Raw genomic sequence first — 19,247 nt, 5'->3', positions numbered from 1 at the left:
GAAGTCGCGCATCACTCGTGGAATCAGAAAAGTTTTAGAATTCTGAAAAAATCGAGCATCACCAGTTGATCAGAAAAATTCCAGAGTCCGGAAAAGTCGCGCATTACTCGTTACATTAAAAAATTTCCAAAGTCCAGAAAAGTTGCGCTTGACTTGTTGATCAAAAAATTCTCAAAGTCCGAAAAAGTAACGCATTACTTGTTGAATCGTAAAATTTTTAGAATTCCGAAAATATCGAGTAACACCAGTTGATCGAAAAATTGTCAAAATCCGAAAAAGTCTCTCGTTAGATCGGAAAATCTTGAGAGTCCAGAGAAGTCACGCTCTACTGGTAAATCGAGAAATTCCCAGAGTCCGAAAAAGTCGCGCATCACTCGTTGGATCAGAAAATCTTCCAATTCCGGAAGGGTCGCGCATTGCTCGTTGGATTAAGAAATTTTCGAAGTCTGGACAAGTCGCGCATTACTGGTTGTTTGGAAAATTCCCAAAGTCCGAAAGAGTCGCGCATCGCTCGTTGGATCAGTGAATTTTCACAATTTTGAAAAAATCGAGCATCACCAATTGATCTGAAAATTCCCAAAGTCCGAAAAAGTCGCGCATCTCCCGTTGGATCAAGAAATTCTCAAAGTCCGGACGAGTCGCGCGTTACTCGTTCGATTGAAAAATTTCCAAAGTCCAAAAAAGTCGCGCTTTACTAGGTAATCAAAAAATTCCCAGAGTCCAGAGAAGTCGCGCTTCACTAGTTGATCAAGAAATTCCTCGAGTCCGAAAAAGTCGCGCATCACTTGTTAATCGAAAAATTTTCAGAGTCCGAAGAAGTCGCGCATCACTCGTTGGATCAGAAAATCTTCCAACTCCGAAAGGGTCGCGCATTGCTCGTTGGATTAGGAAATTTCCGAAGTCTGGACAAGTCGCGCATTACTGGTTGTTTGGAAAATTCCCAAAGTCCGAAAAAGTCGCGCGTCACTCGTTGGATCAGTGAATTTTCACAATTTCGAAAAAATCGAGCATCACCAATTGATCCGAAAATTCCCAAAGTCCGAAAAAGTCGCGCATCGCCCGTTGGATCAGAAAATCCTCAAAGTCCGGACGAGTCGCGCGTTACTCGTTCGATTGAAAAATTTCCGAAATCCAAAAAAGTCGCGCTTTACTAGTTGATCAAAAAATTCCCAGAGTCCAGAGAAGTCGCGCTTCACTAGTTGATTAAGAAATTCCTCGAGTCCGAAAAATTCGCGCATCACTTGTTAATCGAAAAATTTCCAGAGTCCGAAAAAGTCGCGCTTCACTGGTTGATCGGGAAATTTCCCAAGTCCGGAGAAGTCGCGCATCACTCGTGGAATCAGAAAAGTTTTAGAATTCTGAAAAAATCGAGCATCACCAGTTGATCGGAAAAATTCCAGAGTCCGGAAAAGTCGCGCATTACTCGTTACATTAAAAAATTTCCAAAGTCCAGAAAAGTTGCGCTTGACTTGTTGATCAAAAAATTCTCAAAGTCCGAAAAAGTAACGCATTACTTGTTGAATCGTAAAATTTTTAGAATTTCGAAAATATCGAGTAACACCAGTTGATCGAAAAATTGTCAAAATCCGAAAAAGTCTCTCGTTAGATCGGAAAATCTTGAAAGTCCGGAGAAGTCGCGCTCTACTGGTAAATCGAGAAATTCCCAGAGTCCGAAGAAGTCGCGCATCACTCGTTGGATCAGAAAATCTTCCAACTCCGAAAGGGTCGCGCATTGCTCGTTGGATTAGGAAATTTCCGAAGTCTGGACAAGTCGCGCATTACTGGTTGTTTGGAAAATTCCCAAAGTCCGAAAAATTCGCGCTTCACTAGTTGATCAAAAAAATTTCCAGAGTCCGAAGAAGTCGCGCATCACTCGTTGGATCAGAAAATCTTCCAACTCCGAAAGGGTCGCGCATTGCTCGTTGGATTAGGAAATTTCCGAAGTCTGGACAAGTCGCGCATTACTGGTTGTTTGGAAAATTCCTAAAGTCCGAAAAAGTCGCGCATCACTCGTTGGATCAGTGAATTTTCACAATTTCGAAAAAATCGAGCATCACCAATTGATCCGAAAATTCCCAAAGTCCGAAAAAGTCGCGCATCGCCCGTTGGATCAGAAAATCCTCAAAGTCCGGACGAGTCGCGCGTTACTCGTTCGATTGAAAAATTCCTGAAATCCAAAAAAGTCGCGCTTTACTAGTTGATCAAAAAATTCCCAGAGTCCAGAGAAGTCGCGCTTCACTAGTTGATTAAGAAATTCCTCGAGTCCGAAAAATTCGCGCATCACTTGTTAATCGAAAAATTTCCAGAGTCCGAAAAAGTCGCGCTTCACTGGTTGATCGGGAAATTTCCCAAGTCCGGAGAAGTCGCGCATCACTCGTGGAATCAGAAAAGTTTTAGAATTCTGAAAAAATCGAGCATCACCAGTTGATCGGAAAAATTCCAGAGTCCGGAAAAGTCGCGCATTACTCGTTACATTAAAAAATTTCCAAAGTCCAGAAAAGTTGCGCTTGACTTGTTGATCAAAAAATTCTCAAAGTCCGAAAAAGTAACGCATTACTTGTTGAATCGTAAAATTTTTAGAATTTCGAAAATATCGAGTAACACCAGTTGATCGAAAAATTGTCAAAATCCGAAAAAGTCTCTCGTTAGATCGGAAAATCTTGAAAGTCCGGAGAAGTCGCGCTCTACTGGTAAATCGAGAAATTCCCAGAGTCCGAAGAAGTCGCGCATCACTCGTTGGATCAGAAAATCTTCCAACTCCGAAAGGGTCGCGCATTGCTCGTTGGATTAGGAAATTTCCGAAGTCTGGACAAGTCGCGCATTACTGGTTGTTTGGAAAATTCCCAAAGTCCGAAAAATTCGCGCTTCACTAGTTGATCAAAAAAATTTCCAGAGTCCGAGAAAGTCGCGCATTAATCGTTGAATCAGGGAATCTTTCATCTCCGAAAGGGTCGCGCATCGCACGTTGATTCGGAAGATTCTCGAAGTCCGAAAAAGTCGCGCATCACTTGTTAATCGGAAAATTCCCAGAGTCCGAGAAAGTCGCGCATCACTCGTTGGATCAAAAAATCTTCAATGTCCAAAAAAGTCACGCATCGCTTGTTAGATCGAAAAATTCCCAGAGTTTAGGAAAGTCGCGCATCACTCGTTGAATCAGAGAATTTTCACAATTTCGATAAAATCGAGCATCACCAGTTGATCGAAGAATTGTCAGAATCCGAAAAAGTCTCTCGTTAGCTCGGAGAATTTTCGGAGTGCAAAAATGTCGCGCTTCACTAGTTGATCGAAAAATTCCCAAATCCGAAGAAGTCGCGCATCACTTGTTGATCGGAAAATTTCCAGAGTCCGAAAAAGTCGCGAGTAGTATAGGCAAGGTATAGCGGGTCATAACAAATGACGTCACTGGCGCCGCCAGACGGTCCCCCCTGCCCCCTCAGGCCCCGGCGGTCATTGTCGCGCGTGCTTCTTCCTCCCCTCGGTCGGACGGATCGTCTGAAGCCAAGATGGCGGCCCTTTCCGAAATCCAAGATGGCGCGCGTTTTTCGAAATCAACATGGCGGCCTCTTCCAAAACACCAGATGGCGCCTGTTTTTCGAATTCAAGATGGCGGCCCTTTCCGAAATCCGAGATGGCGCGCGTTTTTCGAAATCAAGATGGCGGCCTCTTCCAAAACACAAGATGGCGCCTGTTTTTCGAATTCAAGATGGCGGCCCTTTCCGGAACCCAAGACGGCGCGCGTTTTTCAAAATCTGATTCGGTTACTAGTTTTGAAAATTCTCAATACAAGATGGCGCCGATGTTCGATTCGCATCACGGCCACTCAGCTACCGGCATCCTGGCGGTGACGTACCTATTCGAAAAACTTTTTCGCATCTTACCGACTATAGCCGAAGATCTCCGAGGCCCGCACCGCGGCCACGTGCTGCCAACGCAACGTCGCTCCGAAATATGAGTATTCACGGGGTGCACGAAAGTGTAAACTCTGCAAATATTTCCAAAACATAACGACTGGAGATTTTTATTCTTAGAACTAAGGTAATACGAAGCGTTCTCAACTGTAGATGATACAAAATAGACAATTCCTTCTGGGCGACAATATAGCGGTGTTGGATCTTAAACCTAAGTAATACAAATTATGTGTTTCTTATCATTCCACCGATTTATACATCAACTTCAACTACCCCTGGATCAAAACACTTTGCCTAATATCGGCAACGATATACGACAAAAATAAGCGCATCATTTCGCAGTAAACAATATCGAAGAAGTAGTCTCGGAATCCTATATCAAACTTCAAACATACCACTTCTCGCGCAGTCTCTATGTCGTCGCACACGACCCCGTGAATCTGCTGCAGAGTTGGCGCTTTTATTTTCCTAGCCGTGATTATCGAAGCGAAGTAGCGAACGACCGATTCCTTGGACCTGTTGACGTCTCCCAGCAGCGCGTCCAGCTGAAGCAGCCGCTCGTTCGCGCAGCACGCTATGTGTTTCAGGCCGTCGAAGGTTACTTTTTGCATCACGATTACCGGGGTGTAAACTTTTCGCCTTTTGACCCCCTGCGTCGCGGTATTCTCTTCATCATCATCCTCCTGAGGTGAGTTTTCGATGGTAGCGTCGTCACCGTTGCCCGATGTTTCGGTCGAGTAAAATGCGACCACCTTCGCACCGTGAGCCGTTGTAAAACGCAAAGAACACCCACCATCTAGCGCGATCGTATCGTCCACCAGCGCGAAGAGGTTGTCACCGGGAGCATCTTCCTTCACGAAGTATTCCTCCAGCTACGGCAAATTCGCAATCAGGCTGGCCCAACCTTCCAATCCTAGCGACACACCGCTAGAGTAATTGTTGATCAATCGCACGACGGGTTCGAAAGTGCCGTTCATGCGAAGGCGAAGTCCCACGGTGAGTTTCTTCGACCACGAAGCGTTCAACCCATACGTCGACGACAGGAGAAGATGACGGTTCGACTTTTTCAAAGCTATTTCGAAGGTTCGGAACAACTTGCTGCACCCCTCTCGCGACAATCCGGATCTTCCTGACGCCATGGTTGCGCGTGCTCGGACTCAGGAATACTGACTGGATTGCGATGGTCGGTCAGCCGTCGACGCCGTTCCGCTATTTTGCAGATATCAGCAAAATTATCCAGTTGCCGGGACGCCTGCGCAAACCAAAGAAGCACATATGTATTTACGCGCAATAACAGGACATTAAAATCTCACAGATCAAACTCACCCTGGTGCGCCCCCCACAGTGCAACACATTCTCCCCTACTCCGCCTGTACAAGATTTGGGGGTGGCTGGTAGATGGTACGCCCACCGGTCACCCACCCGCTGGTCAGAAGTTAATTATTTATAAAAAAGTCAGTCATCGTTTTCGTCACAGTCGTCGTCGACGTAATTTAGTACGAGTCTCAGTCCCACTCTTCGCTCGCGTACCCCTCGTCTTCCCCCTGTCCCTCCCAGACACCCATCCCGTCATCCACCCCGTCGCCCAACCCGTCATCCACCCCGTCGCCCAACCCGTTGTCCACCCAGTTGTCGTCCCACCCAGCCCCATCCACCTGCTCATCGACCACCCACCTATTCCCATCCTCGTCCACCCATTCATCCCCGTACACCCACCTATTCCCAGCCCCATCCACCCACCCATCCCCATCCCCATCCTCCTCCTCCACCGACCACTCCGACTCGTCCGAAGATGGCTCACCCTCGCCAAGCCACCTCCAAACGCCATCCGCCGTCCGCCCCCAAATCTCCCCCTCAGGCACTGGTTCTGGGGCCCCGTACACCACGTGCTCCGACACCGACGCCTCGGAAATCTCTTCCCAACTCAAGCGCGACATGTAGTCCTCGTACCCGGAATTCCGCTCCCCGTCGAGGAGGATCCCAAACTCATCGTCAGGTTCCGGGATTTCGGGTACGACGACTACATGCCAAAACTCCTCGCCCCGACGGTCCTCGGCGTGGAGCCAATGGTCGCGAGGGTCCACCAGGGCCAGCACCTCGTCAGGGTGAATGTATTCGGACATGATTCTGCGAACACGCCAATGAGAGATTATTGTCACAATTCATTTTACGAGACCACTGTATATTTGCACAATTTCAGCTGTCCTACCTTGTTGTTGTTGTTGTTGTTGTTGTTGTTGTTGTTGTTGTCGTTATTTATATTCTTCACAGATTTCTGCAAACACGCAAATCAGAAATTATTATCGCGATTAATTTCACGAAACCGCTGTACTTTGCACGGTTGCGTCAGATACCGGCCTTTTCTGGCCCACTACCGACACTACCGAAACTTTTCACGTCCAAAGAAAATAACCTCACCTTTTCGCCTGATGGATTTGTAATGAAGTAGCTCTCCGACCGCAAGCACATCCTCGGATGCACCCCCTCAGCCATTGTCGCACAAACACATACGCGCATAATTTGTCACACTGACACAATGTGCATCGCGAATAGAAGAACGGGGCGCTGGCTGACCGTCTGCCCTATAGGTGTGCGTAATTTTTACACAAAGGACCCCCACCGCGATGCAGCACAGAAATCGCAACTAGACAATTTTGCGGGCCCCGGCTCATGCGGGGGAGCGGGCCCCGGCTCGGGCAGCGGAGGACTTCGAGAAGACGCCTCTCGGATGAGAGGGTGTCGAATTTGCACTTTGCAAAATGAATATCCTCTGCGCCTAGCTCGAGATGGCTCTACCGCTATGACCGCTATGATACACAATTGTTGCGATAATGCTGCGTCTGCATACGAAGAATCTTTACACACATTCGGGCATCTGTAGCGTTTATGAGACGCATACACGATATCAACCGATACGTACGACGAACGCTCTTCTTGGATTTTGCGCCGGGGTGGGGATAAGAAATGACATATGTATACTCGCTGTCAATTCGAAACTACTCAGTTTACTGAAAACGACCAAAGCCTAAAGTTCTTTGAAATGCATTTGGCAACGGTGATTTTAAACGTGCTGCGCTTCGTCAGGGTCTGCAACCCCCGGGCGGTGCGGTGCTGTGATTTTCGATGGCGTCGGGCATTGGCCTTCATGTCCGACGAACAGTTACTTCCGAAATTACGGTTTTTGATAACGGTGTGCAGCGATCGCGTTATAGGTCGTATGTACACGCGTGGTGTGTTTGACGGTGCGGGTGATCATCTAGGGGTAGTAGTCGATGTGCTGGAGAACCGCGGTACAACGGGGCTCGCCGTTGTTCGCCGCTTGATGAATGACTTTGAGCGATTGAGGGGTAAGTGAGACGTAATTCTGTACAAAAACGTGCGTATTTAACATTCGCCACCGTAGCCGCCAAATGGGGTGGTTTTGATGACGACGACGACGACGAGATGTTGCTAGAAGCAGCCGAGTCAGCTGAGCTAGCGGCATTCTCCGAGGCTGAGCCGATATCTGGGTCGTTCACCGACAATATCGGGGTATCGGTTGAGCCAATGGCACCCGTGGCCGATGAGCCGATGCCTGGACCGTCCACCGGATGGATTGAGGTGGATAGGCCCAGCTGCGGCGTCGGGCGTTCATGCGATAACGTGAGCCCGGATAACGACGAAGCTGCTGACCAAGAATTGGTTGACTTCTCGTGGGATGATGAGTCGGATATCGAACGGTTAAGTAAGTACGAGGGCGGGTGGGTTGTGACAAAGCGCGGGTAATTATCACACTCGTGCCCGTAACCATAGATGATTCACCGATTGGACCTCGGCGCCTTGACGTTTGGGATCTGGATCGAAGACCGATCGATCCGCGCGAACCCGGCTATCGCGAGATATGGACGGATGAGGAGGAGGAGGAGGCGGAGGGCGAAAGATTAGAAGAAGAAGAAGAAGAAGAACAAGAACAAGAACAACAAGAAGAAGAAGAAGACGAAGAAGAAGAAGAAGAAGAAGAAGAAGAAGAAGAAGAAGAAGAAGAAGAAGAAGAAGAAAAGCAATCGGATGGTGAGTATTTTGCCGGCGTATACGGGTATATCTGTAACAAGTTGGCGAGAGAGAGAGAGAAAGAGAGAGACGAAAGGTGTACACGCTGTATGCACTATGTTTTGCCGCGTAGAGTCAGATGTGAGCGATAACAGGGACCGGGATATGCAGCGCGTTATATACGAGCGGCTGCAACAATTGTCACCGGACACCCGGCGTCAATACGTTCACATGCTCACCGCCCCGAGAGAACAATAATCACCGACGGCACGCGTTCATGCGTGTGCGTGTGTGTGTGTGTAAGGGTGTATTCTCAAATCTACAATGGGGCTAACCTTCTATCATCGCCTTTCGCAGGACGATGGTTCAAACGGCATGGCATAAACGGGTGCGCCGGTACATCTAAAACGCAGCCTTCGTTACGCTGCGACGGGGATGTCACTGTAGTAACGGCAAACACGTCATGCACTCAGCACGGCCAAGGTCGTACAAGACAAGCCAATCTAGCCGATATAGAGAGACAGGAGAGCAACGACGGCGCACGACCACCGGGTGCTAGATTCACGATACGCGAAGAACGCGCGAAATATTATAATCGTTTTCGATTAAACGGTCGTCAAATTACACTGCGGATTTTAACACCCCCCGACACGCGCGATCCTATCGACTGGTTGGCGGAGGCCATCAGAGATATACACGCGTACGCTATGAGTCGCGTTATGCACGACACGGATTACGTGGGCTTCGGATTCGACGCCCCGTCTTTCGTGCACGGTTCCGTCGGACTGTCCTTTCGCCCCGCCAAAGACTGTACGTACGAGGATCTTTGGACACTGATATTCCAGTTATCGCAGAGCGCGACCGAATTTTGCATCGATAAGGAGTTTAGGGTGACTTTCAATCACGTTACCGTACCGATCGGGAGAGGCAAATCTTACAACGCGCTGACCAACGAGGATGTCAGCAAACGGTCTCTCGTCGCCGTACGCAGGGATAACATATGTTTGCCGTGGGCGTTGATCGTATCGCGGGCTCATCGGCGGAAAGACTCGCCCAATCTCAACGGAAACGAACCAGGGTGGTCCGTCGTACGATACGCTACGTCGCGAGCGCAGAAAGATCTAGCGCTGCGGTTATGCGGGTTAGCGGGTGTCGAAATTCCGGAAGACGGTTGCGGTATACCGGAGATGGTAAAGTTTCAAGCCCACCTCGCTACCGAGGGCCTGGCCATCGTGATATACGATTTTAATACCTTCGGACGCGGTGAGGAGCCGATATACGACGGCACGCGCGAAATAATCCGACTAGGCGGGCACGTGACCGGTCGTCTGAATATAATGTATTACCCGTTAGGCAGGCACTACAAGGCTATACTCAATCTCACGGCGGCCGCCGCGAATACGCGGTTTTGCGAGTCTTGCAATATCGCTTATCGGCGCCTCGGCGATCACCGGTGTACATCGAAATGCTCGAGTTGCGCCAGCACACCCGCGTGCGAAATCACGACCGCGAAGATTCGCTGCACCGATTGCGGGCGGTGGTTCTCGGGGGAGGAGTGTCTGCGAAAACATCGACTTCTCGGATCGTTTAATTCGCGCCGAACGATATGCGCTACTCTGCGGATTTGCGACCGATGCGATCGGTTCGTAGATTTATCTAGAAGCGTTCACCGTTGCGGAGAAATCCAGTGCCAAACCTGTGGTTGCCGGCGTCCGGTAAACCACGAGTGTTACATCAGGCGGCTCGCGGCAGCTACGGGCAACGCGGAACATCTCTTCGTATTCTACGATTTTGAGACGCAGCAGTGCGACACGCTGGACGAGGTGGATCGTAAATCGAATTTACACGTTCCCAACCTATGCGTGGTTCAACAGGCTTGCACCGGTTGTATACGCGAACCCGACATCCGCACACCGTGTTCCATCTGCGGCCCCGTACGCGAATTCGTATTCGACATCGATCCCGTCAAACAGTTTGTGGAATTCGCAACGCGGCCCGTACACAGATTCCGCAAAATTTTATGTCTGGCGCACAACGCGCGGGGATTCGACGCGCAATTTGTTCTACGCTACCTGGTGGAACATAACAGGGATCCACCCCACGTAATTCTGAACGGAACCAAAATCGTACTCATGGAAACGGGGCACACCCGATTTTTAGACTCGCTTGCTTACATGCCTATGGCTCTCGCGGCGCTGCCCAAAGCCTTCGGGCTCCCCGTAGAAACACGCAAGGGACTTTTTCCCCATTTATTCAATACGCCGGTGAATCGCGGCTACGTTGGCCCGCTACCATCGGCCGAATATTATTCGCCGGACAGCATGGGGACCGCGGAACGAACAGCATTCCACGCGTGGTACAACGAGGCTGTGGAAAGTAACTATGTATTCGAGTTCGACAAGGAGCTGATCGATTATTGCCGAAGCGACGTTGACATTCTTCGAAGAGCCTGTTCGGCGTTCAGAGATATTTTTCTCACGCAGGGGGGTGTCTGTCCGTTCTCGCAAAGCACCACCATCGCGTCTGCGTGTTCGGTGCTATTTCGGCAGAATTTCCTGCAAGACAATACCATCGGGATTATACCGTCTCGCGGGTATCGGATGACCGACAATCAGTCCACCAAGGCGGTCGAGTGGCTCGTCTGCAAAGAACGCGAAATCGGTATAGAGATAATGCACGCGGGTCGCTGCAGGGAGTATCGTATCCCGGAAACGGGTCGCCCTGTGGACGGTTACTACGTGACCGAGGATGGCACCAGACACGTGCTCGAATTTCAGGGGTGTTACTGGCACGGATGCCGAAATTGTTTCACAGCGAATCGCGACGAAGAACTGGTAGCTAAGGATTGCATGAATAAGCGCTTCGAGGAAACCCGCGCGAAGACCGTCAGAATGCGTGCACTCGGTTACGTCGTGACGGAGATGTGGGAGTGCGTTTTCGCCGAGATGCTGAAGAACGACGCGGAACTGCGAGCGTACGTGGAGCAACACCCGTTGATCGTCGCGAGAAACGAAAAGTGTTTAAATCCTCGCGATGCGTTCTTCGGCGGTCGTACGAACAACACGAAACGGTTCTACGAGGTTGCCGAGGGGGAGCGAATTCGCTATGTGGATGTTTGCTCCCTGTATCCGTGGGTATGCAAAAACGGGCGGTACCCCGTTGGACATCCCAAGGTGCACGTGGGGGATTTCTGTAAGACGTTGACAGGGCCCGACAACGCGAATCTAGACGCGGTAGAGGGCCTCGTGAAATGCGTCGTGCTTCCGCCGCGAAATCTCTACCACCCGTTGCTGCCGGTCCGCATGCACGGCAAATTGATGTTTCCATTGTGTCGCACGTGTTGCGAGAATTCGACACCCGACGATTGCCCGCATGCGAACGAAGCCGACCGCTGGTTGAGCGGTACATGGGTGTCGGATGAATTGAAAAAAGCGATCACCCTGGGTTACAGAATTGTCGATGTCAGCGAAATATGGCAATACGATATCACTTCGTACGATCCCGCGACGAAGCAAGGCGGTTTGTTCGCCGGATACATAGACACGTTTCTGAAGTTGAAGCAGGAGGCCAGCGGCTGGCCGGCGGAATGCGATGACGAGACATCTCGCCAACGCTACGTAGAGGAATACGAGCGCGTCGAGGGGATCCGCCTGGACGGGTCCAAGATAGCTAAAAACGCCGGGCTGCGTTCGGTGGCGAAACTTTGCCTGAATTCGTTCTGGGGTAAATTCGGGCAGCGCGATAATTTACCGCGTACAGAGGTGATCAACGAGCGGCAGAGGCTCTTGGAGCTTCTCACCGATCCGGACGTCGAGGTTCACGATATTTTGCCCGTAAACGAGCGGATTCTTTACGCGCGATGGGGACGTACGGGGGAAAGCGCGATACCGTCGCCCATGACCAACGTCGTCTTAGCCGCCTACACCACGGCCCAAGCGCGTTTGAAGCTCTACAGCTATCTGGAAAAATTGCAGCGTAGGGTATTGTATTTCGACACCGACTCTGTCATTTACGTGGAGAGCGAGAACACCCGCGACGAATACAAACCGCCGACAGGGAATTTTCTGGGCGACTTGACGGACGAATTGGCGGCTTACGGCCCCGGTAGCTATATACGATCGTTCGTCTCGGGGGGTCCGAAATTTTACGCCTTTGTAGTGAAACGCCTGAGCGATCGGGATGAGGTCGAGGTGTGCAAGGTCAAAGGCGTTACTTTGAACTATCAGACAGGTCTAAAGATAAATTTTCAATCCGTCCGAAGCATAGTGACCGACGCCCACGATCCTATCACGGTGGAGCGACGCGCTATCCAGCGCACCAACCTGCATCACGTGGTAACGCGCACGATCTCCAAAACGTGTCGCCCGGTTCAATCGAAGCGTCGGCTCTGTCCAAACAGCTACGACACGCTACCCTTCGGTTACAAGGCGACATGAACGATTGTACACGGCGTGCAAAGTATTTGAGTCCGTTAACGATAACGAAGAAAATAAGCAATTCGCCTCGACGTTGCTCTCACTCTCAATGTATATCCTCGCACGGCACGTGCGAAACACACACACACACACACACACACACACACACACACACACACACACACACACATACATGTGCATCTCCGAAGAAGCCGTGCGCCAGTACGACGCGGTAACCGATCACATTACCAGGTTAGTATGCAACACCGGCGGGGCGGCTAGCCGTCGTGTAAACAAGCTGATGAGACACGCCGTGTGGACCGCCGCCGTTAGCTTTTTCGCGAGCCCCCCTCGTACGGAATCAGCTGATAAGCCGTACGACGCTTGCAAGCTGATCCGTCCAGGCTGGCGCCCCGAAATAGCGGCCGCGCGCTCGATCAGCTCGATAACGCGGATGGCCCCCCCGCCGCGGTAATTATTTTTCAACGAAACGGTCGATAACTGTATATAATAACTTGCAGATGAATCGGAGTTCGGAGTACTCGCCATGGACACGCGTTGGAAGCATCCTTTTTCCGCCATCGTCGCCGGACCATCCGGCTGCGGGAAATCTAATTTCGTCAAAACATTTCTGCGACACATCGGTGATATGTGCGACGCAAAGTTCGCGCGAATCATCTGGTATTACGCAGAATGGCAACCGCTGTACGGCGCAACGGCGACGTCCGATCGTTCGCCGGTTATCGAGTATCGCGAGGGATTACCCCAGCAGGGTGACTACGACTCCGACGACGCGAAACTTCCAAAGTTGCTGATTCTAAACGATTTGATGCGCGAATCGTCCAACGGGGCCGTCGTCGATCTCTTCACCAAGGGGTGTCACCACAAGAATCTCAGCGTGTTTCTCATCACGCAGAATCTCTTTCATCAAGGTCGCGGTCAGCGGGATATCTCGCTGAACGCGAACTATATAATATTCTTTAAGAACCCCCGCGACCGGGCGCAAATACAACACCTCGCGCGCCAAGTTTACCCCGAGGATCCGCGCTTCGTACAGGAAGCCTACAACGACGCCACAAATCGGCCCCACGGATATTTACTGCTCGATCTGAAGCAATCGACGCCCGAAAACTGCCGATTTCGCACAGATATATTTCCCACGGACGAACACCGCTACGTTTACCTACCGCGGAAGGATATAAAGCGAGACGGGCCGCGGGGTGCTCCAGTATTTCACCTGTAATGTCACCGCGAACAGGTCGACCAGGGCGGTTCGGTTTATCCAACACCGCGGTGTTACACGCCCTTTGCAAATTGAGCGGTCCTCAACGCTTGGCGCTACTTCGCGCTGCCGACGACAATCTCGTGAGAAATATCTGCGAGTGCGCCCTCAACACTCTGAAGGGTAACGTTAAACTCAGCGATCGTCAGAAATCACGGCTGGGGAGACATCGTAGAATCTTACGTCGACTGGCCAGTAACCGCGGCAGTTGGAGAAGTAATAAAAAATTGCTGGTCCAACACGGGGGCTTCTTACCGCTATTACTGGCGCCCATCGTAGGCGGGTTGGTGTCCACTCTGTTCGGGGGCTGAGGATAGAATCGCAACGCGTGGCAGACATGGAGCATGCGAAAAAAATGGTACTCGTTCCCCAGGAAACGGTGGAGCGGTTGCAACGACAACGTAACGGGGAAGATGAAGCGAGAGAGACGGAAACAAAAGCACAAACGCAAAAACCAAATACCGCGAACACCGTGAGCAGATTAGACCGCGAGATGGACGATATTCTTGCATTGAAGGGAAAATCTGATCGCGAGAAATGGCGATTGTATAGTCTGGTGTTGAATCGATATTTGTATTTCGCCGGAGAAACGAGAAAACCGCTACAACTCAGTATACGCGACGTGTCTGCGGGGGGCGTGGACGAAGTCGATAAAAGCGGTAGCGAAAACGCTCCGGCGGGCTGCCGAAACGTACCTATACACGACATCTTGATCAGCGTACCGCTGAAGTTTCGACGCAAAGCCGAGCTGCTGTTGAACTATCTGACGGCCAAAGGGGCGATCGAGTGGGACGGTCACGGGACAGTGGTTGTCGACGGTAATCAGCTACGGGGCACGAATATAATCGACTTGATAAACGACGTTGTGCGAGAAAGAAAATCCGTGTAAGCGACGGGGCGCCATCATTTCGCCCGACTCCTCAAAGCTGTTAACACGCCGCAAGAGTTCATCGGAAATCCGATATATTTGAGAACGCACGTTTCACCGGAAGAACCGTATCGACGGCCTGCGAACAACGCTGCGACTTTGAGAGTGCATCGGAGCAAGAGCATCGCTGAGAGGGGTGGTGGTGGTAATAGCTGCGGACCGACCGAAGGCGACTACGGTGATTTAGACGACGACGACGACGACGACGACGACAACGACTTCGACGACGGCGACGACGACGAGGTCTTTCGTACTCCGCGAAAAAAGGCAAGACCCGCTCAAACGGGAAAAGGTCGCTGGTGCACCTTGCGCTTACGATGAAGTTTCTGGAGAAGCTGTACTACGACCCGTCCAACCCCGCGGGATACGGGGGTGCACGCGGATTGAAGCGAGCCGTTAGAGGAAAGAAAATATCTTTGGCAGCCGTCGACGATTGGTTAGCCTCCCAGGACGCGTACACGCTGCACAAAACGATACGAAGGAGATTTCCGCGAGCCCGCTACAGCGTACAAAACGTCGACGATCTGTGGGAGGCCGATCTCGCCGACCTAAGATCGCTGAAACAGTACAACGACGGGTACAACTACCTTCTCGTTGTCATAGATGTGTTGAGCAAGTTCGCGTGGGTGCGAGCGTTGAAGGACAAGACCGCGGGTACGGTTGCGAAGGTTTTCGAAGATTTGCTGGAATCGACCGAGCGACGACCGATGCATCTGCAGACCGACAAAAGAAAGGAGTTCGTAGGCGCCCAATTCCAAAAGATGCTCGCCGGCCGTAACGTGCGGCATCACGTCACCCGAAACCCCGACGTGAAAGCAAGCGTGGCGGAGCGCTTCAACCGCACCCTGAAGGAACGAATGTGGCGATATTTCACGCACGCGAACACCCGACGATACGTGGACGTTTTGCCGCAGCTGGTCGAGGCCTACAACCGCACCGTACACTCGACCATAAAAATGACTCAACCGCCAACATGGAAAAAACACGAGGCGGTGAAGCGCGGGAGTCGTCGCGCCACGCGCGATTTCGCGCGGGCGATCGAGTGCGCATCAGCAGGGCCAAGGGAGTATTTCGGAAGGGCTACGAGGCCAATTGGACGGACGAAGTGTTCGAAGTCGCACGAGTCTACGAACGCAGCCCCGTCGTTCACGCGCTGCAGGATTCAGCCGGCGAGACGATCGACGGTCTGTTCTACGACGCGGAGCTGCAGTGCGTCAAGAAGGATAATTATTTCGTGGTGGATAAAATAATACGGACGCGTGGTAAAGGGGCCAGTAAGAAACTGTTTGTCAGTTGGCGTGGGTATCCCTCGAAATTTGATAGCTGGATCCCGGCGAAGAGCCTGTCGAAACACCGAGCATGAACAAGGATCAGTTTTATCTAACGCTACCGAGTAACAGCTCGATGCGATACTTTGGAGACAACACCACGACGAAATACACCACGCAATTGCCGCGACAGATAGAGCTAACCGGCGAATGGGAGGTTGCCCTTGTGGAGGTTCAATATCCAACGACTCTTCAAACGGTGACCGCTGGGTCCAACACCGTAAGATTGCATCAGCACATCTCACCGAAGCCGGCGGATCTCTTCGACGATATACCAAAGTCCAAGGACAATCGCGTCACCGCCCACGTGCTACGCATACAGCCGGGCGTTTACACCGGCATCGAACAGATCGTGCGAGCTCTGAGCGGCGTCCCGCTTCTGGCGAAACATTTCGAATTCGGTTACGCCGGTATCGCGAAGGATCGCATCGCCGTTACTCGCATGTGCGGGTGTACCACCGGCCACTACTTGTCGTTTTCCCCCGGTCTGTATCAACAGCTCGGTTTCACCAAAGTAGCGCGAAACATCGTCAAGACTTTGGAGGCGGATCACCCTTACAACGTAGCGGCTGGTATGCCTGCGCAAATGTTCGTCTACTGCGACATCACGGAACCGCGAATCGGAGGAGACGTCTACGCTCCTCTGTTACGCATAGTGCAGACCAACAGCAAAGATCTTCGCCACGGGAGTTCGGAGACCAAAACGTTGTCCCCGCCGCATTATCTGCCCTTACTGAACTCCAACTTTCGCACGATCGATATCGATATAAGGGATCAGCTGGGAAGGCCGTTGCCATTCACCCACGGGACGTTGACGGTAACGCTGCACTTCAGGAGAATACACTAATACGGTGGCCATGAGTCACTACGTGCAGCATTACGAGAACCAAGTCGGCGGGGGGATAGCTCGCGTTTACGCGGGGTCCCCGTATCAGCGAGGTCACGGTATCGGAAGCTTCCTAGGGGGGCTGTTCCGAAGCGTTCTCCCCCTACTCAGAAGCGGGGCGCAAGCGATCGGTAAGGAGGCGCTACGAACAGGAGCAAATATAATTTCGGACGTGGGTCGGGACGCGCCGTTCAAGGAGTCGGTGAAACAACGAGTCGCCGAGTCGGGGCGCAATCTACGACGCAAAGCTGAGGAAAAACTCCAAACTCTGATGACGGGAAACGGATATAAGGTGGGTCGCGGTGTACCGAACGGCCAGTTTCTGACGGACCGTCGGACCCGTTTGGCCGGAAAACGAAAAGCAGCTGGCAGAAAAGACGTAGCCCCGAGAAAAAGAGCCAGAACAGCGAAAACGACGAAAACGAAGAGAAAGAAGAAGAAGAATAACGGGTGCTGCAAGAAACGAACTGTGGCTGACATATTCGGTACGCGATAATCCGAGATGGCCTACCTACACGCTCATTCGTGCGAGTGTTTGAAATCGGAGCTCGACTTGTTCACTCTACCGCCTACGCAGACGACGATAGAGGGTGGGCAGTGGGTGCATTACAAGCCGGTGTCGTCTCTCACCGACGACTCACCGATCGAATTCATGGTTCCGGGGCTGAGCGACGAGTACCTCGACCTGTCGCACACGATGCTCAGTCTGCGAGTCAGTATGCCGCCTTTGGATGGGGTGCAGCTGGTGAGCTCGGACGGTAAGACCCCGACAGCGGCGGCGATCGCAGCTCCTGTGAACAACCTGTTGCACTCGTTGTTCAGTCAAGTGGACGTCTTCTTCAATCAAAAACTCGTCTCCCCGGCCAACAACGCGTACGCGTACAGAGCATACATGGAGACTCTGTTGAATTACAACAATACGGCCAAAAATTCGCATCTGACGACCACGCTGTGGTACGGGGATACCGCCGGCAGAATGGACGATCTTGGTGCCGGTAATAAGGGTTTCGCAGAGCGCGAACGATTATTCAAAAACGGCTCCAGCGTTGATTTATTGGGACACCTTCATTGCGACGTGTTCAATCAGGAGAAATTCCTTCCAAACGGCGTGGAGTTGCGATTGCGTCTGGTGAGATCGCGGGACGCCTTCTGCATCATGGAAACCACCAACGCTCACACGATGCACATTTTAGAGGCCACTCTGCTCGTTCGACGAGTCACGATAAACCCCGGCGTGTTGTTGGCGCACGCCAGAGCTCTGGCGAAAGGGACGGCCAAGTATCCGCTCACCAGGGTCGAGGTCAAGGCAATGACGATTCACGGCGGGGTGCACGGAGAAACGTTGGACAACGTGTTTCTCGGCCAGCTGCCGAAGAGAATAATCATCGGATTCGTCGATAACAAGGCCTTCAACGGCGACCGAACGCGCAACCCGTTCAATTTTCAACATTTTAAAACCAACTTTCTGTCTCTGTACGTCGACGGCCAGCAAATACCCTCGAAACCCCTGCAACCGGACTTTACGAAATCAAGATTATACGTGGACGCGTACCAAACGTTGTTTTCCGGAACTGGCATTCATTTTCTGAACGAGGGAAACGGAATCAGCCGGGCGGACTACCCCTACGGTTATTGTCTGACCGCGTTCGATCTCACACCCGATTTATCGGCGAACAGCAACACGCATTGGAATTTGGTCAGACACGGCAGCGTTCGAATAGAGGTACGTTTCGAAGAGGCGCTCGAGAAGACGATAAACTGCGTCGTGTACGCAGAATTCGACAATATTTTGGAAATTGATTCGAGTCGTCAAGTTATCGTGGATTTCGGTGGCTGAGAGTACGACACCGGCGAAGGAGACGACAAAACAAATGCACGTTTGCGAGATGGAGAGGATTGAGAGAAGCGATATGCTGACGCTGCATCCCCCACGCAAGACGGTGCGAAGACTCCGGGCGCTCGCCCGCTTCTTCGCGGCATATCGCGTTCAGACTTCAACGAGTGACAATATGGAGTACGTGATCGACGTTCAAGGGCTCTACGATAGTTCCGACAAGTTTATCGTGAAAGAAGCAGCCGTGCTGTCTGTAAACGAAGGACATGTGGGGCACTGGCTGGTATTGTCGCCTTGCGGATTCCATCAACTCTCCGTAGGAACACGCTGTTCGAATAATTACACGACGCGTAAAGTGCACGGTATCGAATGGTTCGACGGGGAAATTTCGGAAAGACAATTGAAGGAAAAATTGCAAAGCGTGGCTCGTGTGGCGGGTATGATCTATGTGCGCGGTGCGGTGAAGAAGGAGGCGTTGCAGCGGATTATAGGGCGAGAACCTATAAACCTCGAGGACGATGACGAGGCCCCGGCATTCAGGAAGTTGCCGCCGTCAAATGTGTATTGCACGTTTCACGCTTGTCGCAAAAGTCACGAAAAATTGGCGTGCGCTCTGAACCGTGCGGATCAACTGAAG

At 51.6% G+C, this 19,247-nt stretch overlaps 4 protein-coding genes across 4 annotated transcripts; all 4 read left to right on the top strand.

Annotated features, from left to right (window-relative positions):
- The first annotated feature begins 7,342 nt into the window (after nt 1–7,342).
- Nucleotides 7,343–8,921, top strand: LOC125500103 (cyclic nucleotide-gated cation channel beta-1-like). The gene is made up of 2 exons (XM_048651493.1): nt 7,343–7,632; nt 7,701–8,921. Exons 1-2 carry the CDS (start codon nt 7,353–7,355, stop codon nt 8,087–8,089), a joined length of 669 nt encoding a protein of 222 aa, XP_048507450.1. The 5' UTR covers nt 7,343–7,352; the 3' UTR covers nt 8,090–8,921.
- A 1,190-nt stretch (nt 8,922–10,111) lies between these two features.
- On the top strand, nt 10,112–12,373 carry LOC125500014. The gene has a single exon (XM_048651005.1). The coding sequence runs from the start codon at nt 10,112–10,114 to the stop codon at nt 12,371–12,373; it is 2,262 nt and encodes a 753-aa protein (XP_048506962.1).
- LOC125499853 lies at nt 12,213–13,595 on the top strand. The gene is made up of 2 exons (XM_048649790.1): nt 12,213–12,604; nt 12,874–13,595. Exon 2 carries the CDS (start codon nt 12,900–12,902, stop codon nt 13,593–13,595), a length of 696 nt encoding a protein of 231 aa, XP_048505747.1. The 5' UTR covers nt 12,213–12,604; nt 12,874–12,899.
- A 3,683-nt stretch (nt 13,596–17,278) lies between these two features.
- LOC125500013 (uncharacterized protein F54H12.2-like) lies at nt 17,279–18,613 on the top strand. Its single transcript, XM_048651004.1, has one exon. The coding sequence runs from the start codon at nt 17,279–17,281 to the stop codon at nt 18,611–18,613; it is 1,335 nt and encodes a 444-aa protein (XP_048506961.1).
- Nucleotides 18,614–19,247: the final 634 nt, after the last annotated feature.

Source organism: Athalia rosae, chromosome 2, assembly GCF_917208135.1.
Source record: "Athalia rosae chromosome 2, iyAthRosa1.1, whole genome shotgun sequence".
NCBI lineage: Eukaryota > Metazoa > Arthropoda > Insecta > Hymenoptera > Athaliidae > Athalia > Athalia rosae.
The sequence above is the reverse complement of the archived record's forward strand: the minus strand, read 5'-3'. Positions and strand labels throughout refer to the sequence as shown.

Excerpts from the sequence above, each read along its gene's own strand:
- LOC125500103 (XM_048651493.1), top strand. The coding sequence starts at position 7,353 with ATGTTGCTAGAAGCAGCCGAGTCAGCTGAGCTAGCGGCATTCTCCGAG. Across the intron at positions 7,633-7,700 it reads GTCGGATATCGAACGGTTAA|ATGATTCACCGATTGGACCT; the intron begins GTAAGTACGAGG and ends CCGTAACCATAG.
- LOC125500014 (XM_048651005.1), top strand. The coding sequence starts at position 10,112 with ATGCCTATGGCTCTCGCGGCGCTGCCCAAAGCCTTCGGGCTCCCCGTA.
- LOC125499853 (XM_048649790.1), top strand. The coding sequence starts at position 12,900 with ATGGACACGCGTTGGAAGCATCCTTTTTCCGCCATCGTCGCCGGACCA.
- LOC125500013 (XM_048651004.1), top strand. The coding sequence starts at position 17,279 with ATGGCCTACCTACACGCTCATTCGTGCGAGTGTTTGAAATCGGAGCTC.